The following is a 24,634-nucleotide window of genomic DNA, read 5'->3' as shown; positions in this document are numbered from 1 at the left end:
TGGAAATGTCAGAAGTCTGCACTGCCAAAGTTGGCTCAGCTCCACATGCCAACATTTCCTTATACATATGTGCCTTATGGAACACTTTAACAGGGGAAAAATAAATGTAACAACAGCACAATTGGTTTGTAAATAAGCCCGTAAGGGCCACATTGACAAAGATTTGGTGCAACGCTGCGCTCTTCCGTCATCCTGGCCTTTTACTCACTATGCATCAGACACCATTTCCTCCAAGAATCCTCTCTAAGCACACCATCAGGTAGCAGGGTTGACCTCCATTACTTGATTCAGAATTGAGGGCAGGTTTGGTCAAATCTTGAGGGGTGGAGGTCAGAGTATGCAGAGGTTGTTATTTGTTGTCCTCAACCCTTGTGTCATAGAGTCCAGTGCAGGCAAGCTTGCTATCCAATACTGCAACACTTTCCAATTTATCTTTTTCAAATATACAGAGGCTCAGGATTGGTTGCAGGCCTGGCTTCCTGTAATTGTTTACAATCTGCCAGGCATGTGCACTGTTTGTCTTTCAACCAGGATGTGTGCTGTGGCTTTTGATGGTTGTGAAAGGGGCTGAAGACGACCATCAGCCCTAGTCTGCAGTTTCTGCAGCGACTAATGCAAAAAGGCCTGAGCTGCTGAATGATTGCTTGTGTCTGAGATATCTAGCCATAATTGGGGTTCCAGTGAGTGTTCATTTATGGCTCGACGCTAAAGCATGTTTTTTTATAAAGGTCCCATCTCTTTCCAGAATTTGGTTGGTTAACCTGAATTCCTATCGGATTTGTGCGGGGGAACCATGCTGCTGTAAGTTATCTGTTAGGGTTAATTAAGTGTGTCCAAAGGGAAAGAATCGGTACCAAACATAACTTCAGACCCATGTACTAATGGGGGAGTAGCCTGGTGCATGTGACTCTCATCATTGGAGCAAGGGTAGGGCCCTAGAGCAGGGAGGGGGCTATGCTTTTATGAGTGGGAGAGGAAAGGTCCTCAGTTGTTGATCCCCATCCAAAGGCCTTTAAGACATTCTAGTTAATTTACAGCAACTATTCATCAAATTGCCAGTTTGCTTTGGAATGTGAACTGTTCATCTGCATCCTTTACTAAAACACATACAAGCGGAAGAGCTTGCTAGTGTCAAAGAAAGAGGAGGCAACGTGGAGACAGTGGAAAAGAAAGGTTGTGAATGCAAGGTGCAGAGGGAAAGAGCGAAGCAACACAAGAGCACAACATGAAAGATAAAGAAAACAAGTAAAGAGGGAGAAAGAAAGATAAAGAAACAAAAAAGAGGAAATGATCAATAGAGGCTAGGGTAGAGGGTGAGGGAAAACAGGAAACATATCTCGAGGGAAAATGTTGTTTGCCTAACATTTTATGAAAGCACCACATTACTGCTGATAAATATTGTGGCATAGACAGTACAAAAATGGCTACAAATTGGGATTGGGAAGTAGTCGGTAATTCTCCTTAATACAGGTGGCAACCCTATCTATAACAGAGGTGTAGTGAAAAATGTGAGGTGCCCCAAATCACACCTGTCCCTACTGAAGAATGAAGCTACAAGGTATGTATTAATAGTAAGTTTTCCGTCTTTCCGACTTTACTGGTTTTTACAGATAAATACAGACAGAAAACACTAAGGGGGTCATCAGGATGTGGAACGGGACTGCCCGCCATTAGTGTGGGGGTCCTGTTGGTGACATTTGGATGCACCTGCCACATAGGCGGGCACATCCTGCATTCTTGATATTGCGGTGGGCGGTGCTCCCAGCATGCCAAGAAGGCCCTATGTGCACTTCCATGCACAACGTGGCTGGCACTGCGCAATGCCTGCCATGTTGTGCATGGAACTGCAGGGGGGTACCACACATGTGCATCCCCCAGAATATCTGGGGGCCCCCAATGGCGTAAACTGCCTGCTGTTCCATTGCAGCCACAGAACACCGCCACCATATAAAACTGCTTTTCCGCCCGGTAGGCAATCAGGATGGTAATGTGGCGGGGGGAATTCTTATGCGGGCGGTGTTTTTTTGCGGGTGGATCACCACCGCCATACTGGCAGTGACGATCTGCCCGATATCCGCATGAGCCCCTATGTTTCCTGTCTGCTTTTGTTTTTCAAAGCAGAAAAATACTGAACATTGTGCTTGTTGTGAAAAACTCTCCATGCTGTCTTTCATGAATTCTAGGCCACAGCTAAGCAGGCAGACAGCATGGAGAGTTAAATATTAAATGCAGTTTAATTACAGGTATATGTTAATATATATTGTAGTATGACGCTGATATGTACCTGTGAGTGTAGTCTTTTGTTATACGTGGCTGCTTAGTTTGCTAAACGTGACAGGCATCCATGCATGAGTGCACGTCCAAGATTTAAATAAACGCAGAAATATATAATTTTACAGCTACATTTATTCTTGAAACACACAATAAATATGGATAAATTCAAATAAGATGGCACACAAATAAATATGGATAAATACAGACGGAAATGTTAAAACCATAAATACAAAAATCCGGGAGCCCTAATTCATAGATACACTTCCAACTTCCAGATACTGAGCTGATCTCAAATGAGTGACTGTAGGTCCTTCACCCTAAGGTAAATCAGGGGAGGTCGGGAGGGTCATCAGAGCATGAGAGTGGATGTGCAATACTCATTTTACTCGAGGAGGCTACAAATTGAAATATATAAATAATAATGATAAACAAAATGATTATGTCCATTTAATACTGTTTGCTGACAAGGAAGACACATGTAACACATTATTGATTTTTAGTTCACTCAAGTATGAACATTTTTCTGAGCAGGTGACGTGAAAGGAGACACCCTGATTGGCCTTTCCTGTGGTCCTTATATCTACTACACTCTTCCAGCCTGTAAGCATTTCAATGAGATCATCTATGCTTGCTCCGATGCCAAATCTATCCAGGAGGTAAAGAAATGGCTAAAGAATGAACCAGACGCCATCGACTGGAGTGACGCAATAAAGAAAATATGTGAGCTTCAAGGCACTGGGTAAGGATCAAACATTTTAATAAGACTTTCATCCGAAAGCCTTTAGAAATAATGTGAATGCCCTCAGAGCAGAGCAAACAAGGCAAGAGGAGAGGGTAAGAAAATAATAGTATTGATATCACTGTCAGAGAAAAGTTTGAAAGAATGAAAATCTGCTTTGCAATAGATCTAGTCTTCTGTGATATCCCGCCTCAGGTACACACAATCAGAGATGAACTGAGAGCTTGTAAGATCCCCTCAACTCTATTTTTTTGTATGTTTCCTCCTATAAAATTACATTCCAGATCATGATGTTTCTGTCTTTGTTAAGTTCCAACCGCAGCAATGTAGTTGTTCTGTATCCCAGAATGTGGCAATAGGTTTTTGTTGCACAACTCTATGTTCTGCCACCAGATGCTGCCAAGGCTCGGAAGTGGTTGTTGGCAATAAAGTAAGCCTACTTAACTACGCCTGAGCTGTGGCTTCATCTTTTAATTGACGATGAAAGGCCATCAGTGACTCCATGTGCATTCGGATGCTGCAGTGATGCTTTTCCTGTCCGTCTTCTGGAGTGTGTAGTTCAACATTCTGTGTAAGCAAACTACAGGAAAACAGGCTTTTTGGAACCCATTGCCAGTTTCAGGACTGTCTGAATGTGACCTTGAATAATGTAACTGGTTTTCATGTAAATTTCTGCAACGGGTTGAGTTAGCGATATATTAAACAGCAAAAAATTCAAATCCATGTGTTTCACACTCTGACTGCCATACTTTTAAATATCCATATGGCCTTACCTGCTTCACGTACACAAGCTTCACTACCTTTAGAAACTTTCACCTCTAATCATTTGGACAGAGATAAATATTTTTTTTGAACAAAACTATTAACATGTTGGCCATCTTAGAACATTACCCCCTCATTGGACCTCTTCGTTCTAGTCCTTACATTAGTAAGGTGATCCTGCCTCCTGAGAGACCTCTGAAACGTTAGTCTGTTGTTCATTTCTATTATTAAAAAAACCCCACCCAGCCTGCTTTCTTTTCTCTCCCTAGACAGGCTGTCAGAACATGACGTGTGTTAGTTTGACTCTGTAATTACATCTTTTGAATACTTATATGTATATGCTCCGGTCCGCTCCTATCCTAAAAGTTTTGGTGTGATTCGGCAAGCGGGAGCTGAGTAAAAAGGGGGGTCCTAAAACATGTTTTCTCCATAGTAATACCCATAGGAACCATTAGACATGATACAGCTGAATGGAATTACACCAAGATTGGCATATAGGTAGCCCTTGTTTCCGAAAGAAATATTTTTCTTAAATGGTGTAAATCCGTTCAGTAGTTGCTGAGAACAAAAAAAAAAGGTTTGATATTTAGAGGCACAGAGGATCTGCAGACCCTTCCGAACATGAGCTTTATTCTAATTCTCTGTCAACACTCCAAACCAGGAAGTTTAGGCATCCATCTTGTGCCTCAAAAAGCAAAGCACAAGAAAATAGGGAAACAAAGGTGTAAAACAAGAAAAGGGAGCAGGGTAGAAATACCCTGACCCCCTAGGCCTGCTCAGGGGGTCTCACAGGGACCCCCGGGCCAAAAAAAGCATTTTTAAAAATAAAAAGAATCAGCAAAATTTGTGGAGAATTGGCTGATCCTCCAGCAAAAATAAAAAAACAAAGCGCTTCATTATTATATAGCCCCTGGGTGGGCCAAGTCGCAGGGGCATGTATCATTTAAATTGCTGGGCCTGCAGCACCGGGGACCAATACCACCCGGTGGCTTTCCTTAAATATTTACGGGGCTTACGGCCCCCCTCAGCCCCAAGAACTGCCATATCCCTGGGGATTTGCTTTTTTAATTTGTTGGGGGGCCTTGGATGCCCCCATAGCCCCAAGATTAACACCCCAGGGCTTTTATTAATTATTTAGCGGGGGCACTTAGCCCTCTACTGCCCCAGGGACCGCCACCTCCCGGGACACTAAAATTTAAATGCGGGGGGTCCGTAATGAACTCCCGAGCCCCAGGGACCACCACCTCCCCGGAGCTGTGCAGATGCTGGGAGGGGGGCTGCACATCCCCCCTCCTGGAGTCAGTTATGGCTCTGTGGACCGCCCCCAGGGTCAGCTCCTGCACTGTCCCAGTGTGCCCACAACCCGGACACTGCTGTTTGCTATGGCAGGGTGGGAGGCATGCGGCGCCCCCCCTATCATAGCAAACACTGGTTTGGGTTTTGAAAGCCAGAGCAGGGAAACCTGCTCTCGCTTTCAAAAATTAAAATATTTGATTTTCCATGTAAAAAAGCAATGCCGGCTCCCGCAGGAGGCGTGGAGCCGGCAGGGACTTTGGGGGCATTGGGGCTCCCCCCACATTCCCCAATGAAGTAGCCAGGCCCTGGGGGATGGGGTCCCTGGGGCCAGAAGTTGCTTGGGAGGGGGCCTCGCAGCTCCCCTCACAAAAATAAATACATAAAAAATGCTGCACCTAGTTTATAGGATCCCCAGGGCCAGTAGAGGCCTCAGAAGGGGGGCCACACAGCCCCCTCAATTAAAATATTAAATAATGGTAGCCATGCCCCGGGGGATGGGGTCCCCAGGGCCGGATTGGCCAAGGGAGGGGGGCCACGTGGCCCTTTCCCATTCCAAATCTTCTTTAAATAAAAAAGGGTTCAGGCCCTGAGGGATCAGGTCCTCAGGGCCGAAAAAAAGCAAAAAGAAGGGCCCCCCTCCCAACAACATACTGCAAACGCGCCCTGTGGTGCTTTTTAAGTTGGGGAATTAATTCCCTTTCAATCCTGAGGGCTCCTGGGGGCCAACTAGCCCACCAGGTTCTTCCAGTAAGCGCCACTGCGCTGCGCTGCGTTGCAGAGAGGTGATCCTGGTCGCGCCTCTTTTTACACCTCTCTGTAATGTAGCTCTGTGGCACTTACTGGAGGGACCTGGTGGGCTAGTTAGACCCCAGGGACCCTCAGGATTCAAGGGGACTTAAATATCAACTTACAACGTGCTAGGGGGCACCTTTGCAGAGTAGTGGAGAAAGGGCGCGTGGCCTTTATCTACCTCTCACCAATCTAACTGCGTGGGGCTTACTGGAGGTAAAAAGTAGGCTAGTTGACCCCTAAATTACCCTCAGCAGTGTATGGGACTTCAATCTCCATCCAAGAGCGCACCAGGGAGAGTGTTTGCAGAGTGGTGGGCAAAGTGGGCATGGCCTGGTATGAGTACTTACCAGTGCTGCTGTGTGGGACTGACTGGAGGAAATAGTTTTGGGAGTTGGAACCCAAGGATGTCCTTGGGGGCCAATTCCCCTCTTGTTACCTCCAGTAAGTCCCACACAGTGGGTTTGCTAAAACGTCTTCAGAGGCCACAGCGCCCTTTCTCTACCACTCTGCATACGTGCCTCGTGGGAGACTATGGGATGGGGGATGAAGTCCAATTTGGTCCTGAGGGAGTTTGGGGGACAAGAATCACTCCTGCAAGTCCCACTCAGCGGAATTACTGAGCGATGGTTGGACGCCCATCACCATTTTACCACCACTCTGCAAACACAACTACTCGTTATAGTAGCATATTTCTGCTCCTCTGACTTAGAGGTAGTTTTAATCCCTATGCCCTATTTTTTAAGTAATAATACTTTATTCGATATTTCCATATCATAAAAGTGCAGCATTCATTAAACATAAAATCAATATACAAAAAGTATCACATACATTATACATTTCCATCTTAAAAAAAAAAATAAAAACACTCTTTACAATAAAAACATAATTACAGAAGGATAAAATAAATTTTCAGTAAGAATCATCAATCTAAAAGGGGTTAGGATTTCTATTTTGTGGCATCTAGCAGCCTAGTCCGTATGAACCAAGCACTAGAAAGATACTTTGCAATCCCTCAGACAATGAACATGGAGGATGTATCAGTTAGAAGGATACGTAGTGCAATCCTAAAATCTCTAACAACCATCTCTCTGCACACAGGTTTTAACCACCTAGCTCGAGGTAATTTATAAGCCCTACAAGCAAACAAAAAGTGAGGTAAAGACTCCTTCTTGCATGAACAGCCTAGACAAGTAACATTGTAGTCTCTCACTCCTGTGTGCCGTATCTCATTTTCAAAAAGAGTGATCTGTCTCTAGAAATTTGGATGTAGTCCAAGAGTGGCTCTAACTCCCTGGTTGGTTTATGTTCCCGAAATTGATTGGTTAGTGATCCCCACTTTGTACTTTTTAGTTCCTCGGCCTCCACCCACTCCCAGTAATTTTTTTTGACAATTTGTTTATGAGGTGGTGATTGAGAAACTCAAAATTCTGTCATTCCCGGATTCATCACCAACTGTTTTAGTTTATTGAGCCATTTTATTTTATTGGAGACATTCAAATTAATCAATTCATCCAACACCAAAGCGTATTTAGCCAGTTCTGGTGTCCTTCTTAGGCACACCCAGAACAGCAAGGGGCGGAGGTGTACTATGTCTCCAATTGATCTCTTACCCAAGTAGATATAAAGGGGTCTTAGAGGGGTTGAATTGGGCAGTGAAACTAAGTCTCTCACAAACTTGTTCACAGCTCTTACCAAGTCCATTGTATTATCTCCTCCCCACAGTTCAGAGTTATAAACCACCTCAGCTAGTGCCTTTCCCTCATAGACTGCAAGGGCCGGAGCTATTGGCCTGCTAATCGATAGGCGCTGGTTCCTCAATATTACTCCAGAAACCCTTTTAAGATTCAGGAGCATTTTTGCTAAATAAGAATCCCATTTCATGTTGTTACATAATCTGACTCCCAGATAGTCAAATTCTTCAACCACCTCCAAAGCGGCCCCATTTAGAGTAAGATGGCTTTCCTAACCTTTTTTAAGGCTAGCACCATCAACTTTGTTTTAAAGGTGTTGATGGGTAGCCCTTGCTCATCACAGAACACACTGAATCGATCAAGCAGTTTCTGTAGACCCGAAGGGGTTTTTGACATCAGGACCGTGTCGTCAGCAAAGAGGAGGGTAGGTGTTTTCTCCCCTGCCAGGACTAAGTCATCCACGGAGTCCTCCTTCAAATGGTCTACCACCCCATTAATAAAGAGGGAGAACAGTGTCGGAGCCATAACACAGCCCTGGCGAAGCACTCTGCTGACTGGCACCCTCTCTGTAAGTTGATCTTGACTACCCCACCGGATTCTGGCATAGGTATCTTCATTAAGCCTAACAACGAACTGCAGGAAATGACATGGAAACCCCATGGCCAACAAAATCTTCCAGAGTTCAGCACGGGGGATTACATCAAATGCTGTTTTTAAATCAATGAAGGCCAAATATAGGCTACCCTTTGCGATGGTCACAGATTTCCAGTATACTGCACAAAACCTGAAAACCTGGTCCAACGTGCCTACATTTTTCATAAAGCCCGCCTGGAAATGGGTTAAAATGTTGTCCTCATAGAGCCATGTCTCAATTCTATTAACTATGACCCTGCTAACTACCTTCAGGATTGTGTCTATTAAACTTATAGGTCTGTAGTTGGCAGGGTCCTCTGTGTCACCTTTTTTTATATATAGTAATAACTTCAGCACCTTTGCAGGATTCTGGGACTGGATGTACAGCCATGACTAAATTCATTAAATGTGCAATGAGGTAGGACGATAATTTAGGGTCATGCAGAAGTTGGTCACCCGGCAGTAGATCCGGACCTGCCGCCTTACCTGGTATTATATTGGTAATAGCATCCTGCACTTCCCGGGGGACAAAGATTTCTAGCTGCGTTTGTTTTTCCATATCATTATTGTTATAGACCCCCATAAATTGCTATAGATCTTCAGTCCCACAATACAATTTGAAAAAATGGGCATGCCACTGTCGTTCTGTTACACGATTTGGCATTGCCTCGACCCCACTTCTTTCCAATTTATTGACCGGATTCCAAAACTGGGTTGAATCTTTTGCATTGGCAGCAAGTGTAAGTTGCTGCCAATGATCCTTCTTCCAGTTCCTCTCAGCTACTTTGATAATCCTACTGTATTCCTTTCTAGCTATTCTTACTGCTGGAGGGTCATTACTTTTAATGGCAGCTGTTATTGCCTTCCTCTTTGCCCTACACTCGGCAGTGTACCAAGGGGTGCCATTCGAGGTTTTAGTATTATTCGGGCCCTTTCTCCTATTTTGTCTATTAGAATCTTAAAAGAATCCATTGGTTTATAATCGTGTGAAATGGGCTGTATTAGGCTACTAGATGTTAACTTTCTAATCTCTGCATATACCAATTCCTTGATACTTTTTAATTTCCCTTCCTCACAGCTAACCCTACTCCAATTTACTTTCCGATTACAATTTGTAGGGATAACTTCTTTAGGAATCATCCTCGGGGTATTCATTGTGTTAATCTTATTCCCCCAGGTAAAGCTCATACAGAGTGAGTTATGATCACTGTCCTGAGATGGCCTCACCACCATATCTACCAAACTATCCCAAGATTGTATGTCCATCAATATATAGTCTATACGTGAAGGACATCCCAGTCTATTATATGTCATATCCCCATCAGGATCTGAGACAGTCCTCCCATTGAGTGCTCTAGTGTTAGAGCATTTATCTGTATTGCTCTAGCCGACCACTTCTTAATAGGCTTTAAATTGACCAGATTGCTTCCAGTTGTCTGCATTAAGTCCAACTATCTTCTCATCATCTAAGGGTTCATATGTGCAGTTAAAATCGCCTCCTACTATCACTTTAGACCTTGGTGGGATTCACGCCAATGTTTCATCAAGTAGGGTTATTGTCGGTGACAATTGCCCACCCTTAGAGCCTCTAGCATTTACACAAAACAGTTAAATGTGGTTCCCCCCATCGGTCCCCTCAGGGATAGGTGTAATAAATCATTTGAGGGCAAATTGCGGACAGTGATAGCCCAATTCAATGCCACACTGATCCATATGAGTAGACCACCCAATGGTCCTCCTCTTCCTAACGTAGTTGCGGGGATAAAGTAAGTGGCATACCCATTTTTATGGAGCGGAACCATGCTCCATGTCTCTTGGAACATACAAATATTACATGAATCAATAAAATTGTTCCATTCAGGAATAGCCATTTTTTTTGCAATCCAGCTATTTTCCAAGAGTGAATATTATTCGAAGTTGGAGCTGGTTCTCTATCTTTTACATTAGCTAATATCAACGCTCCTTTGTCTACTATACTAGAGCTAGTTTGCTCATGGCCATTTGAAAACTCTCCCGGGCAGTCATACTCATGTCTACTAGAGGGTTCCCCTTCCCTCTCCCCGTTATTTGCAATAAGTATAATATCAGAGATTTCTTGACTGGCGGATGTGGACAACTTCTCACTGCCAATGCGCTGGATTCAATCCACATCTTCCAACTAACCATGGGCGAATTTTGCAAATTTGCGATCCGCGAATTTGCGGATTCGCGAATTCGAGATCCGCAAAATTTGCGAATTTTGCGTGTTCGCGGGGAACTTTGCGTATTCGCGGGGAGCTTTGCGTGTTCGCGTTTTTTTTTGCCTGGGTCATCACTACCACCCTCTCATTTTTTTTGCCCTTCTGCCCTCTGTAGGAATTGTTTTTGTGCATTTCTGCCCTCTGCCCCACTCTTGTTTGTGCCCTTTTACCCTCTGCCCCACTGGTTTCTGTGCCCTTTTGCCTTCTGCTGTCTCATGCCCTCTGTCCCACTTTGTGCCCTTCTGCCCTCAGCCATAGGTCAGCTTCAACAGGAAGCACTATTAGATAAAGTATAGCAGGTGCTTGAGTTGAAGGTCAAATTAAGTTACACAGTCATTAATCACCGCAAGTTTGGGATGATTAATGATTGTGTAACTGAATTTGAGATTCAACTCTAGCACCTGCTTTACTTTATCTATTAGTGCTTCCTGTTGAAGCTTACTTTCTGTAACTATTATAGAGGCTCTGGCAGCTTGCCGGTGCCATTCTAAAATAGTTACAAAAAGTCAGCTTGAACTTTTGACCCAATCTGTTCCGCTTGCAGATTTTGCAGGAAATTCGGATTGCGAATTTACTGAAAATCTGCGAGCGGAACAGATTTTCCGCCCATGCTTACTTCCAACCCATATAGCAACGAGAATTGGTTAAATGTTGTGATATTAAAACAATAGTGATCCATATTATGCCCATTTGCAACCCGATTTCCCTAAATTAGTTTTTGTGGATAGTTGAAAGTTCGATGAGTGTAACCATTGAGTCCTGTACTATGCCTATTTAATGCCCTGTGTCCTAAAAAGGAACCTTGAGGATTCAAAAACTGAGTTTGGGGTAAAAATACCTTAGATGGTGCGTTGAAATACCTTCACAGCCTCCTATATTACATCAGTCACCAATATGTCTGACTGCTCTTGAGTCTTTAAAATTAATGATGATAATATCTCCTGTTCTGTCTTTGGGCCTAGTGCCAATCCAATTATCACGCCTAACACTTAGAATTTCTCAGTTAATATGATCTGGCAAGGGTCTGTTTTTACACAGCCAAAATATTACTTTATTTTTAAGGGCTTGTTCGCCTTCCCTTACCCCTACAGGTAGAACCGGAACTCCTGCCATAATCACAACGTAAGGAGCGGATTCCGGGGATAAATCCACTCTTCTATTATTTGAACTATTTACGTTTTTTGGCTCACTGGGCCCCTTACCCTCTTTTGCAACTAAATTGGGTTTATTAGTTGTTTCTACAATATCTCTCGTTTTTTGGTTACTCAATTTAGGTGTTTGTGCTACTTTGGGGACTATTTTCTTCTGCGTAGGGGGGGGATTCTGGCCCTTAGCAAGAGATTCAGATAATGGGTTATTACCTTCTTCGTTGACTTTTAACCCAGAACAGACGTCATGTTGGTTACTTAGCAACAAGGAGGTCTTTACCACTTCCTTTTCCACCGTGCCTAGCTGTTCACTTATTCTCTTTACCCTTTCTATTAGGGAAAGGATTAGATATTTAACCAATTTTTCTATACTAGGCAACAATTCATTTTTCAGGTTGAAGTGTGGCTCAGGGGTTAGAGGCGGTAGACCCAGAAGCTGAGATCGGCCCTGGACCAGGGTTCAATTCCCCGCCCCTTCGGGGGTTGGGCTCAATATTTCCACGGACTCGATAATTCTCGCTCCGGGGCCTACTCGACTCACGGGTTCACACTCTGTGACTCTGGGCAATAGCTTGCTTAATCTCCACAACGGCCCCTTGCGGCGGGATGCCTGGCTTTCACCTTGTGGATACCCTGCCGAGGTATCTCACAGGGGAATACCAGGACGGGTTCCCTAAGCAAGCGCATAGATGCCTGCAATGTGGGTGATTTGCGCTATATAAATACATGTACATTTACATTTATAAATGTGATGAAGGTTTTTCGGTCATGGTGAAATCAGGGGTAGTGGCAGATGGTCTTTTTGGTTGAGCTTTAGTTATGGGCCTCCGTTTATGACCATTGTCACACTGTTCCTTGCTCCGAAGTTTCCTCTTCTTTGAGGGCGGGGCGATACATTTTTATGGCTGGGCCTCACTTCTAGTGGGTCCTTTTTTAGAAGTTCTTACTACTGGGGGAGGAAGCAAACTTGGGGTCATTTCTAACAGTGACTCCACTTTGTCTGAATTATTTGTTATCAATTCTAGCTGTGGTGACCGTGATAGATCATTTACAGTGTGTAAATTGTCAGTAAGTCGAGGGGTCTCATCGAGGTTCTGTCTAAGTGGAGTTACTACTGATTTTATTTCCCCTAAAGAAGAGCGTTTTTTGCTCATAAGCTCCTGGGTCAATCATTTTTCCATTAGAGCAATCTCTTTTTCCAATACGGAAGCAGCCCTAGTGATAAATGCATTTTAGAGTCCCCCTTATACTTCCCCCTGCCAGTGATGGCCTGCCTAGACTATTAATACGGCTCATAGTTTCCTACAAAGAAATTCAATATAGGAAATGATGTAATCAAAAATAAGCAATTTTGACAAAATGCGAAAATGCGGGATTTACAGTCTGGCACAAAAGGGATACAGAGAGTAATTAAATGACTTTACAATCAAATATCATTGCACTCACGATGTTAGAGGGGTGGCCCAGCCAAGCCCCCGCCAGCCCCGGATGGCCACAGACGACCCGCCCTTTCCCCGGGCTTCACCCTGGCGCGTCCGCACGCGTCCCGCGGGACGGGAATAGAGGTGTGACTATATAGGGAGAGGAAACACACCCCTTCTGCGCCACACAGGTAATCACAGTCCTGCCCCCAGTTTTACTGTTCAGGGAGGAGGCGGGAAGAGGACCAGCTGTGGTGAATTAGGGCGCACTGCCCGCTGGTCCTCACAGTCCCGATAAGAGCCTGGTAGTCGTGCTGCACAGGAAGCTTTTGCCCCCAAGTCCGGTAAGCAGGTTGACAGTACTCCCGGGATGACACCGACACGAGAGGCTCCCGCGGAGCAGGGGGCCACGAGGTGTAGGATTTCAGCAGGGGAAAGATCCACCAAGGAACGAGGGTCCGGAGCCACTGCAACACACCCCTTCTGCGTCACACAGCTATTATGTACTAGGGCCTAACAAATGCAATCATGCTAAACAAAGGGGTACCCCAAAGCATAGTCTTCCATAGTGTATGTAGGTGTGTTTCCTGTATTCCAAGTGTTAGTTACCATATGTACCCGTCTGAAAAAGTTGTGGGCACAGGATGATTTTGCAACAAGTCCTCTTTCTGCTCCTCTGTTGGTTCTTTACGCACATGTCTTCCTTTTGCCTGCACTTTTCTTCGTCTTCGTGGTCTTCTGTTGCTTATTACTGCATTTCTTTTGCTTCTTTCTGTGCATTTTTTCTTCTTTCTTCACATGCCCTACCTCTGTAAGCATTTTTAGAAACTATCATTTAAAAAAACCTTAGAAATTCACTTAAAAAACCATAGTTTCAGGCATGTTATAGTTAGAAATTAGCATTTAAAAAAACCTTAGAAATTCACTGATAAAAGCATAGGTTTTAGGGAAAGTTATAGTTAGGTGGACATTTCACTTGTATAAAAGCAGAAAAATTCCCCTGTTAAAGTTAGTTCAGCTAACTATAACTTGCACCTCTGCAATGCACTGCTGATGACGTCACATAATACATCACTGATGACATGGTCAGTGACATCACTGATGACATCACTGATGACATCCTTACATCTTCATTACCCCAATTAAAGTCCTCCTTGTCTGAGTTGTGTTCTGGATCTGCCAGGCTCGGTCCTCCATGGACCTGAAAACTAGCATTCTGGGACAGGTGGAAATACAATTAAGGCTCAGATCTCAGCCCTGTGGGCAAATGTTTGACAATGTTAAGCATTCCGTCCATCATCTTTTTGTATTGCTATAGTTGCCCTGAGTGGGAAGGGCATGCCCAGACATAGGTCCCATCCTCTTGAATCAAGATAGCCTGGTTGATGAGGGGAGATACCTCTAAGCCAGTCCCAGGATACTTTTTCTGGTCCAGGGAAGACCTAGCCTGGCAGTTCAAGCTGAATTGTCCCCATGGGGAGCAGGGATAAGACTGATTTGCCTATGGCTGGGTCTAAACTATAATATCATGGAGAGCAAACAATTCAATGTGAGTAGATCTTTGATAATGTTCAGCTTTCTGTACATCATCTCTTTGTGTTGCCAAAGATAAACACTAGCGTAGGTCCTTTCCAAGTGGTACTCCGCTAAGTTTGATGAAACCTTTTCAAGCACAACTGTTGTGTTATATATAAGCTTGAAGTAAGGAGTAAATTGCGACTTTTTGTCAGATCAGATGTGGTTGAGAGCTCACCCACTCAAGTTGGTTGATACCAATGATGCGTGCACTATTAAACCAATGCCAGCAATCATGGCTTGGGAGTAAGCATGGGCGAATTTTGCGAATCTCGCGTTTGCGAATTTTGCGGATTTGCGAACTCGCAATCCGCAAAATCCGTGAATTCCCGCGAATTTGCGGATTTTTTTTTTTTGTGTTCGCGCGTGTTTCTGCCAGTTCGCGAGGGTTTTTACAATTTCGCAATTTGCGAACTTACCTGTCGGGTCGCAAGTTTTGCGAACTTGTTGTTTCTACGTGTCCAGCCTGTTTGGGACACTCTTCACCATCACTGCCACTCTCTGTCACCACTGCCACTCTCTGACTACTCATGCCACCCTCTGGCCCACCCATGCCACCCTCTGTTTCATCACCACACCCTCTGGTTGTCCAGTGTACATTATTTTCGGCAAAGCAAAGCACACCTTCCCTGCCTCAAGTGACCTGAATTAATTTGGGGCTGATTAATGTGTCACAGAATATTTTTTTAGCTGGCACCTGCTTCCTTAGTGCTTCCTGATTAGTGATCTTTTGCACTTGCTAAGTGCTTTCATTGTTGCAAAATTAGTTACAACACCTGCCCTGCCCCAACTGACAATAATGAATTAGGGGCTGATTAATGGATTTTAACTTCCAGTCTGGATCCTGCTTGTCTCCCTTAGCTGTAATTCAGGACCTTTGTGGCATATGTGTAACTATTCTGAGGTTCAGAGCAGGGTCACATAATAGTTGCAACTGGCAACTGAACTCTGGAGGGGCCCCTCAGGAAGCACTACAGGAAATGGCTACTAATGATGAGCCTGAACTTTTGAACCTGGTAGGTAGTTTCAGTTTTGCTAAGATCGTATTTCTGCAATTTAGCACTTACTCGCGGGGTGCGAAGTTGTACTGGCAAGCCGCGAACTCACGCGAACAGTGCGAGCAAGCCATAAAATCCGCTGCTCGCGGATTTGCGGATTTTGCGGGAGATTCGCGGATCTCGCGGATTGCGAATTTACCGAAAATCCGCAAAATCCGCGAGCGAAACGGATTTTCCACCCATGCTTACTTGGGAGCTGTATTATTGCAAAGGAGAAGAAAGGTTAATGAAGAACTAAATGCTGTTGCTTCTAGGATTTTGCCAGAAGCTGAGCTAACATATTCCACCATTAAAAAGGAGGGTTTGGGGCTGTGGTGGGGTATTCAAAAATTCAAAAACTTTGTTTATGACTGCATCACTGTAATTTAAAATTGGGCTGTAGAGGCTGGAAACTATGTCAAACATCAAATTGGCACTGGAGATCCTATAAAAGGGAAACCGGAATGCTGCCTGAGGCCCACTGGAGGGCTTTACAAATTGCATAATTGATTCGGAACTCTCAGAACCCACCAAAGGGAAAAATTGTTGTGGCGCACATTACAAATACCAGCATGCATTGTGAACTTACCCATCAGGGAATACCCCGAGTAGAGCAATTACCAAATGTTTAAATACATGTACATCAACACCGCCATGATTTCCAAAAGTAGTGCCTTTGAAAAAGAAGCCTGGAGGCTTCGAAACCTGTCAGCCAATAATCTATGGAATGCATTTTGCCAGTTTCAAAATAAAGAATTATGTGAATCATCATCCTGTGTGAATGCGTCCTTTCATCAGGGCAGTTGTTGGGAGATACAAATCACTGCGGTTCCAGCCGCGAAGGACAGCACCACCATAAGATTGAAATGAGGGCCAGAGGAGCTGGAAACTATGTCAAGCACCAAATTGGCACAGGAGATCCTATAAAAGGGAAACCGGAATGCTGCCTGAGGCCCACTGGAGGGGTTTCTAAATTGCATAATTGTTTTGGAACTAATGGAACCCAACAAAGGGAAAGAATTGTTGTGGTGCACACTACAGATACCAGCATGCATTTTGAACTTACCCATCAAGGAATCACACCGGAGGGTAATTAACAAATGCCTAAATAACCTTTTGTACTGCTTTTGGCTGCCATAAGTGTGGCAGGGTATGCTCAGACGTGAGTCCCTTGCTCACTTTGCCACTGGATTCAAGCAAGCCGGGCTGAAGACGGCTGGAATGCCAGAAACCGGTCCTCGGAAGCTTGTTTCCGGTCCAGGGAAGACATGGCTTGGCAGTTCGGGTTGGACTGTACCCATGAGGCACAGTGGCAGACTGATTTGCATATGGCCATGTTTGAACTGGGGTGGCAGAGTGGGCTAAAGAACGGTGATGGATTAAACCCAGATCTTTTGACTGGGTGTGAGTGTTTGATTGATTCAGATGCTCCGTCCATCACCACCCCCTTTTATACCGCTTTTGGCCGCTATAAGTGTGGCAGGGTATGCTCAGACGTGAGTCCCTTGCCCACTTTGCCACTGGATTCAAGCAAGCCGGGCTGAAGATGGCTGGTATGCCAGAAACCGGTCCTCGGAAGCTTGTTTCCGGTCCAGGGAAGACATGGCTTGGCAGTTCGGGTTGGATTGTACCCATGAGGCACAGTGGCAGACTGATTTGCATATGGCCATGTTTGAACTGGGGTGGCAGAGTGGGCTAAAGAACAGTGATGGATTAAACCCAGATCTTTTTACTGGGTGTGAGTGTTTGATTGATTCAGATGCTCAGTCCATCACCACCCCCTTTTGTACCGCTTTTGGCCACCATAAGTGTGGCAGGGTATGCTCAGACGTGAGTCCCTTGCTCATTTTGCCACTTGATTCAAGCAAGCCGGGCTGAAGACGGCTGGAATGCCAGAAACCGGTCCTCGGAAGCTTGTTTCCGGTCCAGGGAAGACATGGCTTGGCAGTTCGGGTTGGACTGTACCCATGAGGCACAGTGGCAGACTGATTTGCATATGGCCATGTTTGAACTGGGGTGGCAGAGTGGGCTAAAGAACGGTGATGGATTAAACCCAGATCTTTTGACTGGGTGTGAGTGTTTGATTGATTCAGATGCTCCGTCCATCAGCACCACATTTTGTACCGTAAATACCTGTTTGTCAACACCGCTATGATTTCCAAAAGCAGTGCCTTTAAAAAAGAAGCCTGGATGCTTCAAAACGCGTCGGCCAATAATCTTTGGAATGCATTTTGCTGGTTTCAAAATAAAGCATTCTGTGAATCATCATCCAATGTGAGTGTGTCCTTATGTCACAACAGTTGTTGGGAGATACAAAACACGGCAGTTATATTCTAATAATATAAAATCTATTAATTGTTTTTATTAAATGAAAACAATGAACTATTTAAAAATCTTTAAAATTAAAAAAAAGAAAACAATAAACTATTTAAAAATCTTTAAACTTAAAATAATTTTACAATTAACAAATATTAATATTGACACATATTATAATTTAGAATAAACAAAACATAATAATAAAATGCATAACAACAGAAAATGAATTAGTACATTTAATACACATACTATTCCCACTACTGACTGGGGGGGACATCGCCACACGGATTGGGGGCCAGACTAACCTGCCACGCATACTCCTATCATCATCGCTGGGGCCCTGACGCTGTGTGTTCTTCTCCGCCGCCGCTGCATGTAACACCGCACGGCCGCTGTGGGGGAAGATTACAGCTCAAAGCGTCCACAGGGGCCAGAACCACCCACTTCCTGGTGGAGCGCGCACGGAGGCGCATAAAGATCAGCTGCTACCTCCTCGTCGCGGACATGCGCGGGACGGTGCCGGTCGGAGCCCGGGCAGAGGGCGGGCCATCTGTGGCCGTCCGGGGACGATGAGGGACGGGACGGGCCATCTCCCTAACATCTCCAGAACATGGGTGAGCGCAAATTGCCGTCACCCACCAGTGGAGGGGGAATAAAGGCTAAAGTTCCCAGAAATGCATCTAGTATCATTTCCTACTTGACCACGGCTGTAGGGGCTTTGAATACCGAAATAGCGAACACTGAACGCGAACTGGGACTGGAAATCGACAATTGCAACACTAAGGAGGGGGGTAATTCAGCTAAGCACCAGGTACCACTGGAGCCTAGGGTCATAATTGAACATCCCAACCCCACTGTTACTACAGATGTAACCCCTTTAACAGACCACCCCAAGGGATTTGCGTCACTGTACCCAGTATTAGCCCAGTAGTAGAGACTTCAAAGCCAGCAAGGAATCGTGCAAAAGACAACAGAAAAAGGGGAAGACCTTGAATAAGGATTTGATGGCCAAAGTACCTGTTACCCTGAGTCCACTCGAATCTTCAATCAAGGATATGGTGGAAACTATACTTACTGAAAAAGTGGAAACTGTATTGACAACTATTGTGAGTGACATTATTGAGACTTTAAAAGACTGTGTTGCGAGGATTCTAAAAAAATGTGAACGCTTGAATGCCTTTATGATAGCTAAATATTATTTACCCCTTGTAGTCCCGGGTGTCACTATGACTCCTTTGAGGGCTCAATCCTCTAATGAATTCAGCGAACGGATTGAGAGCCTAGTCCCACCAACCACTGTGGATATGTCTCTTGCAGAGTCCCCTGGTAATAATCCACCCCCCCCATCCAAATCAAGCTATTAAGGGACCTGAGCCACAGGGTCAACCTTTATTGTCCAGGGAAAAACATACAAGGAAAGGCCCCATTATAAGAAAACCACTGATCACCCAACCGACCATTAATTTGCCCCAGGAGGTTATCCCGTATGTTGCTATTATTGTCAACATCCCTCCCCTTGCTGTTGGTGAGAGGGAATCACCTGAGACCTTATTAAAAAACATTAAGACTTGGTGTGATAAAAACTGCTCAGGGGAAAAGAATATGTCTCGTAGCATATTTACTGGGAGGCGGGTGGGATGGTTGGGCCGAACAAAAAAATCTATAAAAGGAGATTGCCTTATTGTTAATTTTGCTAATCTGGATGAGGCTTGTTGCCCCTTTTGGGATGCTTCACAATTAGACACCCTGGATGAAGAGATTCGAGCACTACCTCTGGGCTTTTTTTACCCAGATGCTAGATTATGCACTATGGGAGTGAGGCCTCCCAAGGCCAGGAATATAGCTAACTTGAAGCACCCTATGTATATTTCACCTTCTTATCCTGCTAGAACTCAGACTTACAGTTGGGCAACCATTACAGTTGGGCAACCATTAAAACGGGATTACGTCCAAAGACACTTAGTGAGCTTGGTCGCAAGAACTCGGAGGGCCTGGTCCTACAGAACCATTTCTCCCCTCTGTCCCAGGGGGGAGAGATAGACTGACTGGCCCTCAGAGTAGGCCCCAAATAACACATCACCATGAAGTATCATCTGTTAAGGAGGGGAGATGAAGGTAAAACTACTGAGCTGGAACATCGTGGGGCTACGTTCAAAAAGAGAAGATTATATTTGGCTCAACTTTTTAAAGCAGTATGATATCATTGCGTTACAGGAGACCTGGGATAGGGGGTGTTGTTTCTGGGTGACTGGTTATTCCTCATATTTTGTTCCCGCGTGTAGCTCGATAGCAGGGAGAGATAAGGGGGTCTTTTACTCCTGTTATCAGTTAACATAGCTGGGACCGTCAAAAAGCTAGACACCACCTCTGATAACTATTTAATAGTGGAAATAACTAGGAAAAATAATTCAAAACTTCTGTTAGTCAATTTTTATAATTCTATTCTAGATGGGCAACCTAATGAGCATCTTTGCTCACTAGGCATCTTTTTCAAAGGTTACAAAAAGAAATAGTCCACTTTTGTCGATTACATTTTAATGGGGGATTTTAATATTCATTTGTGTAATTTTAAATGTCAATATCAAGAGCTGGATGGCCCTGCACACTCAGTAGTCCAACACTTTGAACATATTTCTAGAGGGGAGGCACTGGAGGAACTTATTTCAAAGGTTGACATTTATGAACCTGGATTTCACGATAATAAGGACCGTGTAGTAACATACTCTGCGAGGGAGTCTGAATAAATTATCGATTATATATTTATTTCCCTAGGATTACTAAGTTACGTGATCTTCTATAATGCTGTTGTATCTGTCTTCAGTGACCACAACCCGGTAGTCCTGGAACTGGACAATAGCAATAATTTCCTTAACAAACCAACCAACACACGAGCAATAACCGCCCTTAAAACTAAAGATCAAGGGAGGAGACTAAAGTTGAGCAAAGTTATTCCGCAAGACTTTGCTAATATTATTAATCAAAAAGCTGGTAATGAACTAAATATTTGCCTGGATTCTTCCAGCCAGGGGGGGAAGTAATTTCTTCATTTGAAGCCATTTGTCTCCTAGTAGATAAAGAACCTACGGTAAAAACCCGTCAAAATAAAACCCCTGTTAAGGGGTGGTTTGACAGTAATTGCTCAAGAGCACATAGATTGCTTCTAGAGGCCCTTATAAAAATACCTAGGGATTAATTGCAGTTTGCACGTTTAAGGAAATAATATAAAGTTATAGTGCAAGCGCGCAAAAATGAACTAAAAAGGGAGGCATGGGAAGCCCTAATGGACAAGGCGACAATGAGGGATAGCTCTAGGTTCTGGGCCATCGTCAATACCCCTCTGTTCTCCAGCGTAGATAATTGTATGTTAGAAGTTAACATCACAGAGGAGGACTGGTTATGCCGTTTTAAATCTATATATGGTAGCGACTTGGCTGTAGAACCCTTTGAAGCCGTCCCAATTACATCATCTAGGCCACAAATCGGTTTCCAGGTTGAGGAGGCCGAGAAGGCCATTATGACCACATCTGGAGGTAAGGCCCCCGGGCCCGATGGTGTTCCTGTGGATATGTATAAAGACAACCCTAGCTATTGGGCCAAACTTTTAACAAATGTATTCAATTCCGCAGTAAGCTCTGGGTTCCCTGCAACATGGTCATGTTCAACAATTATTCCCGTATTTAAAAAGGGGCAAAGAGAGGACCCTAGATGCTATAGGCCCATATCTCTTTTATATTCGTCCTTCAAAATTTTAGGGAAAGTTATTTTGGCAAAACTAGATGACTGGGTTTCAAAGAAAGACCTGCTTTCTAATGCTCAATACGGGTTCAGGGCGGGTCGAGGGACCGAAGACCAGTGCCTTAACTTGCACTTAATAATAAATAAATACACGGTTGCCTCTAGAGGCTCGGTTTATTTGGGGTTCATGGATTTGTCCACAGCCTTTGACCTAGTCAATAGGTTAAGGCTGTGGACAATACTAATGGACCTGGGTCTCGATAAGGCGTTTGTGTACTTCCTGGCAGATTTACTTAAAGATTTATATGCCTCAATAAGAATGTCCCAGGAGGGTAAATGCTCAGCAAGATTTAAGTCAGTGAGAGGGGTACGCCAAGGGTGTATATTAACCCCAATTTTATTTACCCTCTACATACATTCTCTGGAAGACGCACTGGGGAAGGCAACGCTTGATATACCGCGTATGGTAGGGACGCCGACACCCGTACTCCTGTACTCAGATGATACTGTACTTTTGGCTCGGACACCACTGGGCTTACAAAGGCTATTAAACTCTTTTGGTGAGTTTATGAAGTCCTTGGACCTAGTGATCAATGTGGGAAAATCACATGTGATGACAATGGGAGCTAGAAAGTATGGTACAAAAAACTTCATTTGTAACGGTAGTGTGATCTCCAGAGTTAATGTTTTTACATACTTGGGTGTAGTATTTGATGACAGAGGTGCTTGGGTTCCCCAAATTAATTCTAAAGTCAACACCGTTAGAAGATCATCTCCCGCAATCTTAGGTTTTGCTAAGCGGCTTGGCGGGAAACCCTGCGAAGCAATTCTAACCATCTATAGAGCAAAAACAATTGCCTTTGCGAGATACGGCGCTGCAATATGGGGATATAAAAACTCTGAGCTAATCCAGCAGGAGGAAAATACATTTTTCCGTGCCCTCCTTGGCCTACCCCAATCTTCAGCCACCTTCTCAATCCACCAGGATTAAGGTATGAGCTACATTACTGATATGATTAACATGGCACCCATCCTGCTGGGATGGTGCAGTGAGCTAAAAAACGGTGTTGGATCTAGCCCTGATCTCTTGACTGGGTGAGAGCTTTCTGCTTAATTCAGAGACTCTGTCCCTCACCACCCCTTGTTGTAAATATTTTTGTCCACCCTAAGCGTGGAAGGGTATTCTCAGATGTGAGACCCTTGCTCATTGCACCATCAGGATTCAAGCAAACCGGGCCGAAGACGGCTGTAATGCCAGAAACCGGTCCCCGGGAGCTTGTTTCCTTCCCAGTGTAAGAATTGGCTTTTGTAGTTTGGTTTGCCCTGCTCCCATCATGCACTGGGACAGGAACAGACTAATTTGCATACAGCCAGGTTCTGAAACTGGGATGGTGCAGTGAGCTAAAAAACGGTGTTGGATCTAGCCCTGATCTCTTGACTGGGTGAGAGCTTTCTGCTTAATTCAGAGACTCTGTCCCTCACCACCCCTTGTTGTAAATATTTTTGTCCACCCTAAGCGTGGAAGGGTATTCTCAGATGTGAGACCCTTGCTCATTGCACCATCAGGATTCAAGCAAACCGGGCCGAAGACGGCTGTAATGCCAGAAACCGGTCCCCGGGAGCTTGTTTCCTTCCCAGTGTAAGAATTGGCTTTTGTAGTTTGGTTTGCCCTGCTCCCATCATGCACTGGGACAGGAACAGACTAATTTGCATACAGCCAGGTTCTGAAACTGGGATGGTGCAGTGAGCTAAAAAACGGTGTTGGATCTAGCCCTGATCTCTTGACTGGGTGAGAGCTTTCTGCTTAATTCAGAGACTCTGTCCCTCACCACCCCTTGTTGTCAATATTTTTGTCCACCCTAAGCGTGGAAGGGTATTCTCAGATGTGAGACCCTTGCTCATTGCACCATCAGGATTCAAGCAAACCGGGCCGAAGACGGCTGTAATGCCAGAAACCGGTCCCCGGGAGCTTGTTTCCTTCCCAGTGTAAGAATTGGCTTTTGTAGTTTGGTTTGCCCTGCTCCCATCATGCACTGGGACAGGAACAGACTAATTTGCATACAGCCAGGTTCTGAAACTGGGATGGTGCAGTGAGCAAAAAAACGGTGTTGGATCTAGCCCTGATCTCTTGACTGGGTGAGAGCTTTCTGCTTAATTCAGAGACTCTGTCCCTCACCACCCCTTGTTGTAAATATTTTTGTCCACCCTAAGCGTGGAAGGGTATTCTCAGATGTGAGACCCTTGCTCATTGCACCATCAGGATTCAAGCAAACCGGGCCGAAGACGGCTGTAATGCCAGAAACCGGTCCCCGGGAGCTTGTTTCCTTCCCAGTGTAAGAATTGGCTTTTGTAGTTTGGTTTGCCCTGCTCCCATCATGCACTGGGACAGGAACAGACTAATTTGCATACAGCCAGGTTCTGAAACTGGGATGGTGCAGTGAGCTAAAAAAACGGTGTTGGATCTAGCCCTGATCTCTTGACTGGGTGAGAGCTTTCTGCTTAATTCAGAGACTCTGTCCCTCACCACCCCTTGTTGTAAATATTTTTGTCCACCCTAAGCGTGGAAGGGTATTCTCAGATGTGAGACCCTTGCTCATTGCACCATCAGGATTCAAGCAAACCGGGCCGAAGACGGCTGTAATGCCAGAAACCGGTCCCCGGGAGCTTGTTTCCTTCCCAGTGTAAGAATTGGCTTTTGTAGTTTGGTTTGCCCTGCTCCCATCATGCACTGGGACAGGAACAGACTAATTTGCATACAGCCAGGTTCTGAAACTGGGATGGTGCAGTGAGCTAAAAAACGGTGTTGGATCTAGCCCTGATCTCTTGACTGGGTGAGAGCTTTCTGCTTAATTCAGAGACTCTGTCCCTCACCACCCCTTGTTGTAAATATTTTTGTCCACCCTAAGCGTGGAAGGGTATTCTCAGATGTGAGACCCTTGCTCATTGCACCATCAGGATTCAAGCAAACCGGGCCG

The 24,634-nt window shown here is 44.7% G+C and overlaps 1 protein-coding gene across 1 annotated transcript in view; it reads left to right on the top strand.

Moving 5' to 3' along the window:
• The window catches only part of LOC147718296 (nicotinamide N-methyltransferase-like), a 75,067-nt gene that overhangs the window by 21,967 nt on the left and 28,466 nt on the right, over window positions 1-24,634 (top strand). The window contains exon 2 of the mRNA XM_086918256.1: window positions 2,806-3,013. Within this exon, the coding sequence (XP_086774382.1) occupies window positions 2,806-3,013 (208 nt within the window). The remainder of the gene's footprint in view (window positions 1-2,805; window positions 3,014-24,634) is intronic.

Source organism: Lissotriton vulgaris, chromosome 4_1 (assembly GCF_964263255.1).
Source record: "Lissotriton vulgaris chromosome 4_1, aLisVul1.2, whole genome shotgun sequence".
NCBI lineage: Eukaryota > Metazoa > Chordata > Amphibia > Caudata > Salamandridae > Lissotriton > Lissotriton vulgaris.
The sequence above is the reverse complement of the archived record's forward strand: the minus strand, read 5'-3'. Positions and strand labels throughout refer to the sequence as shown.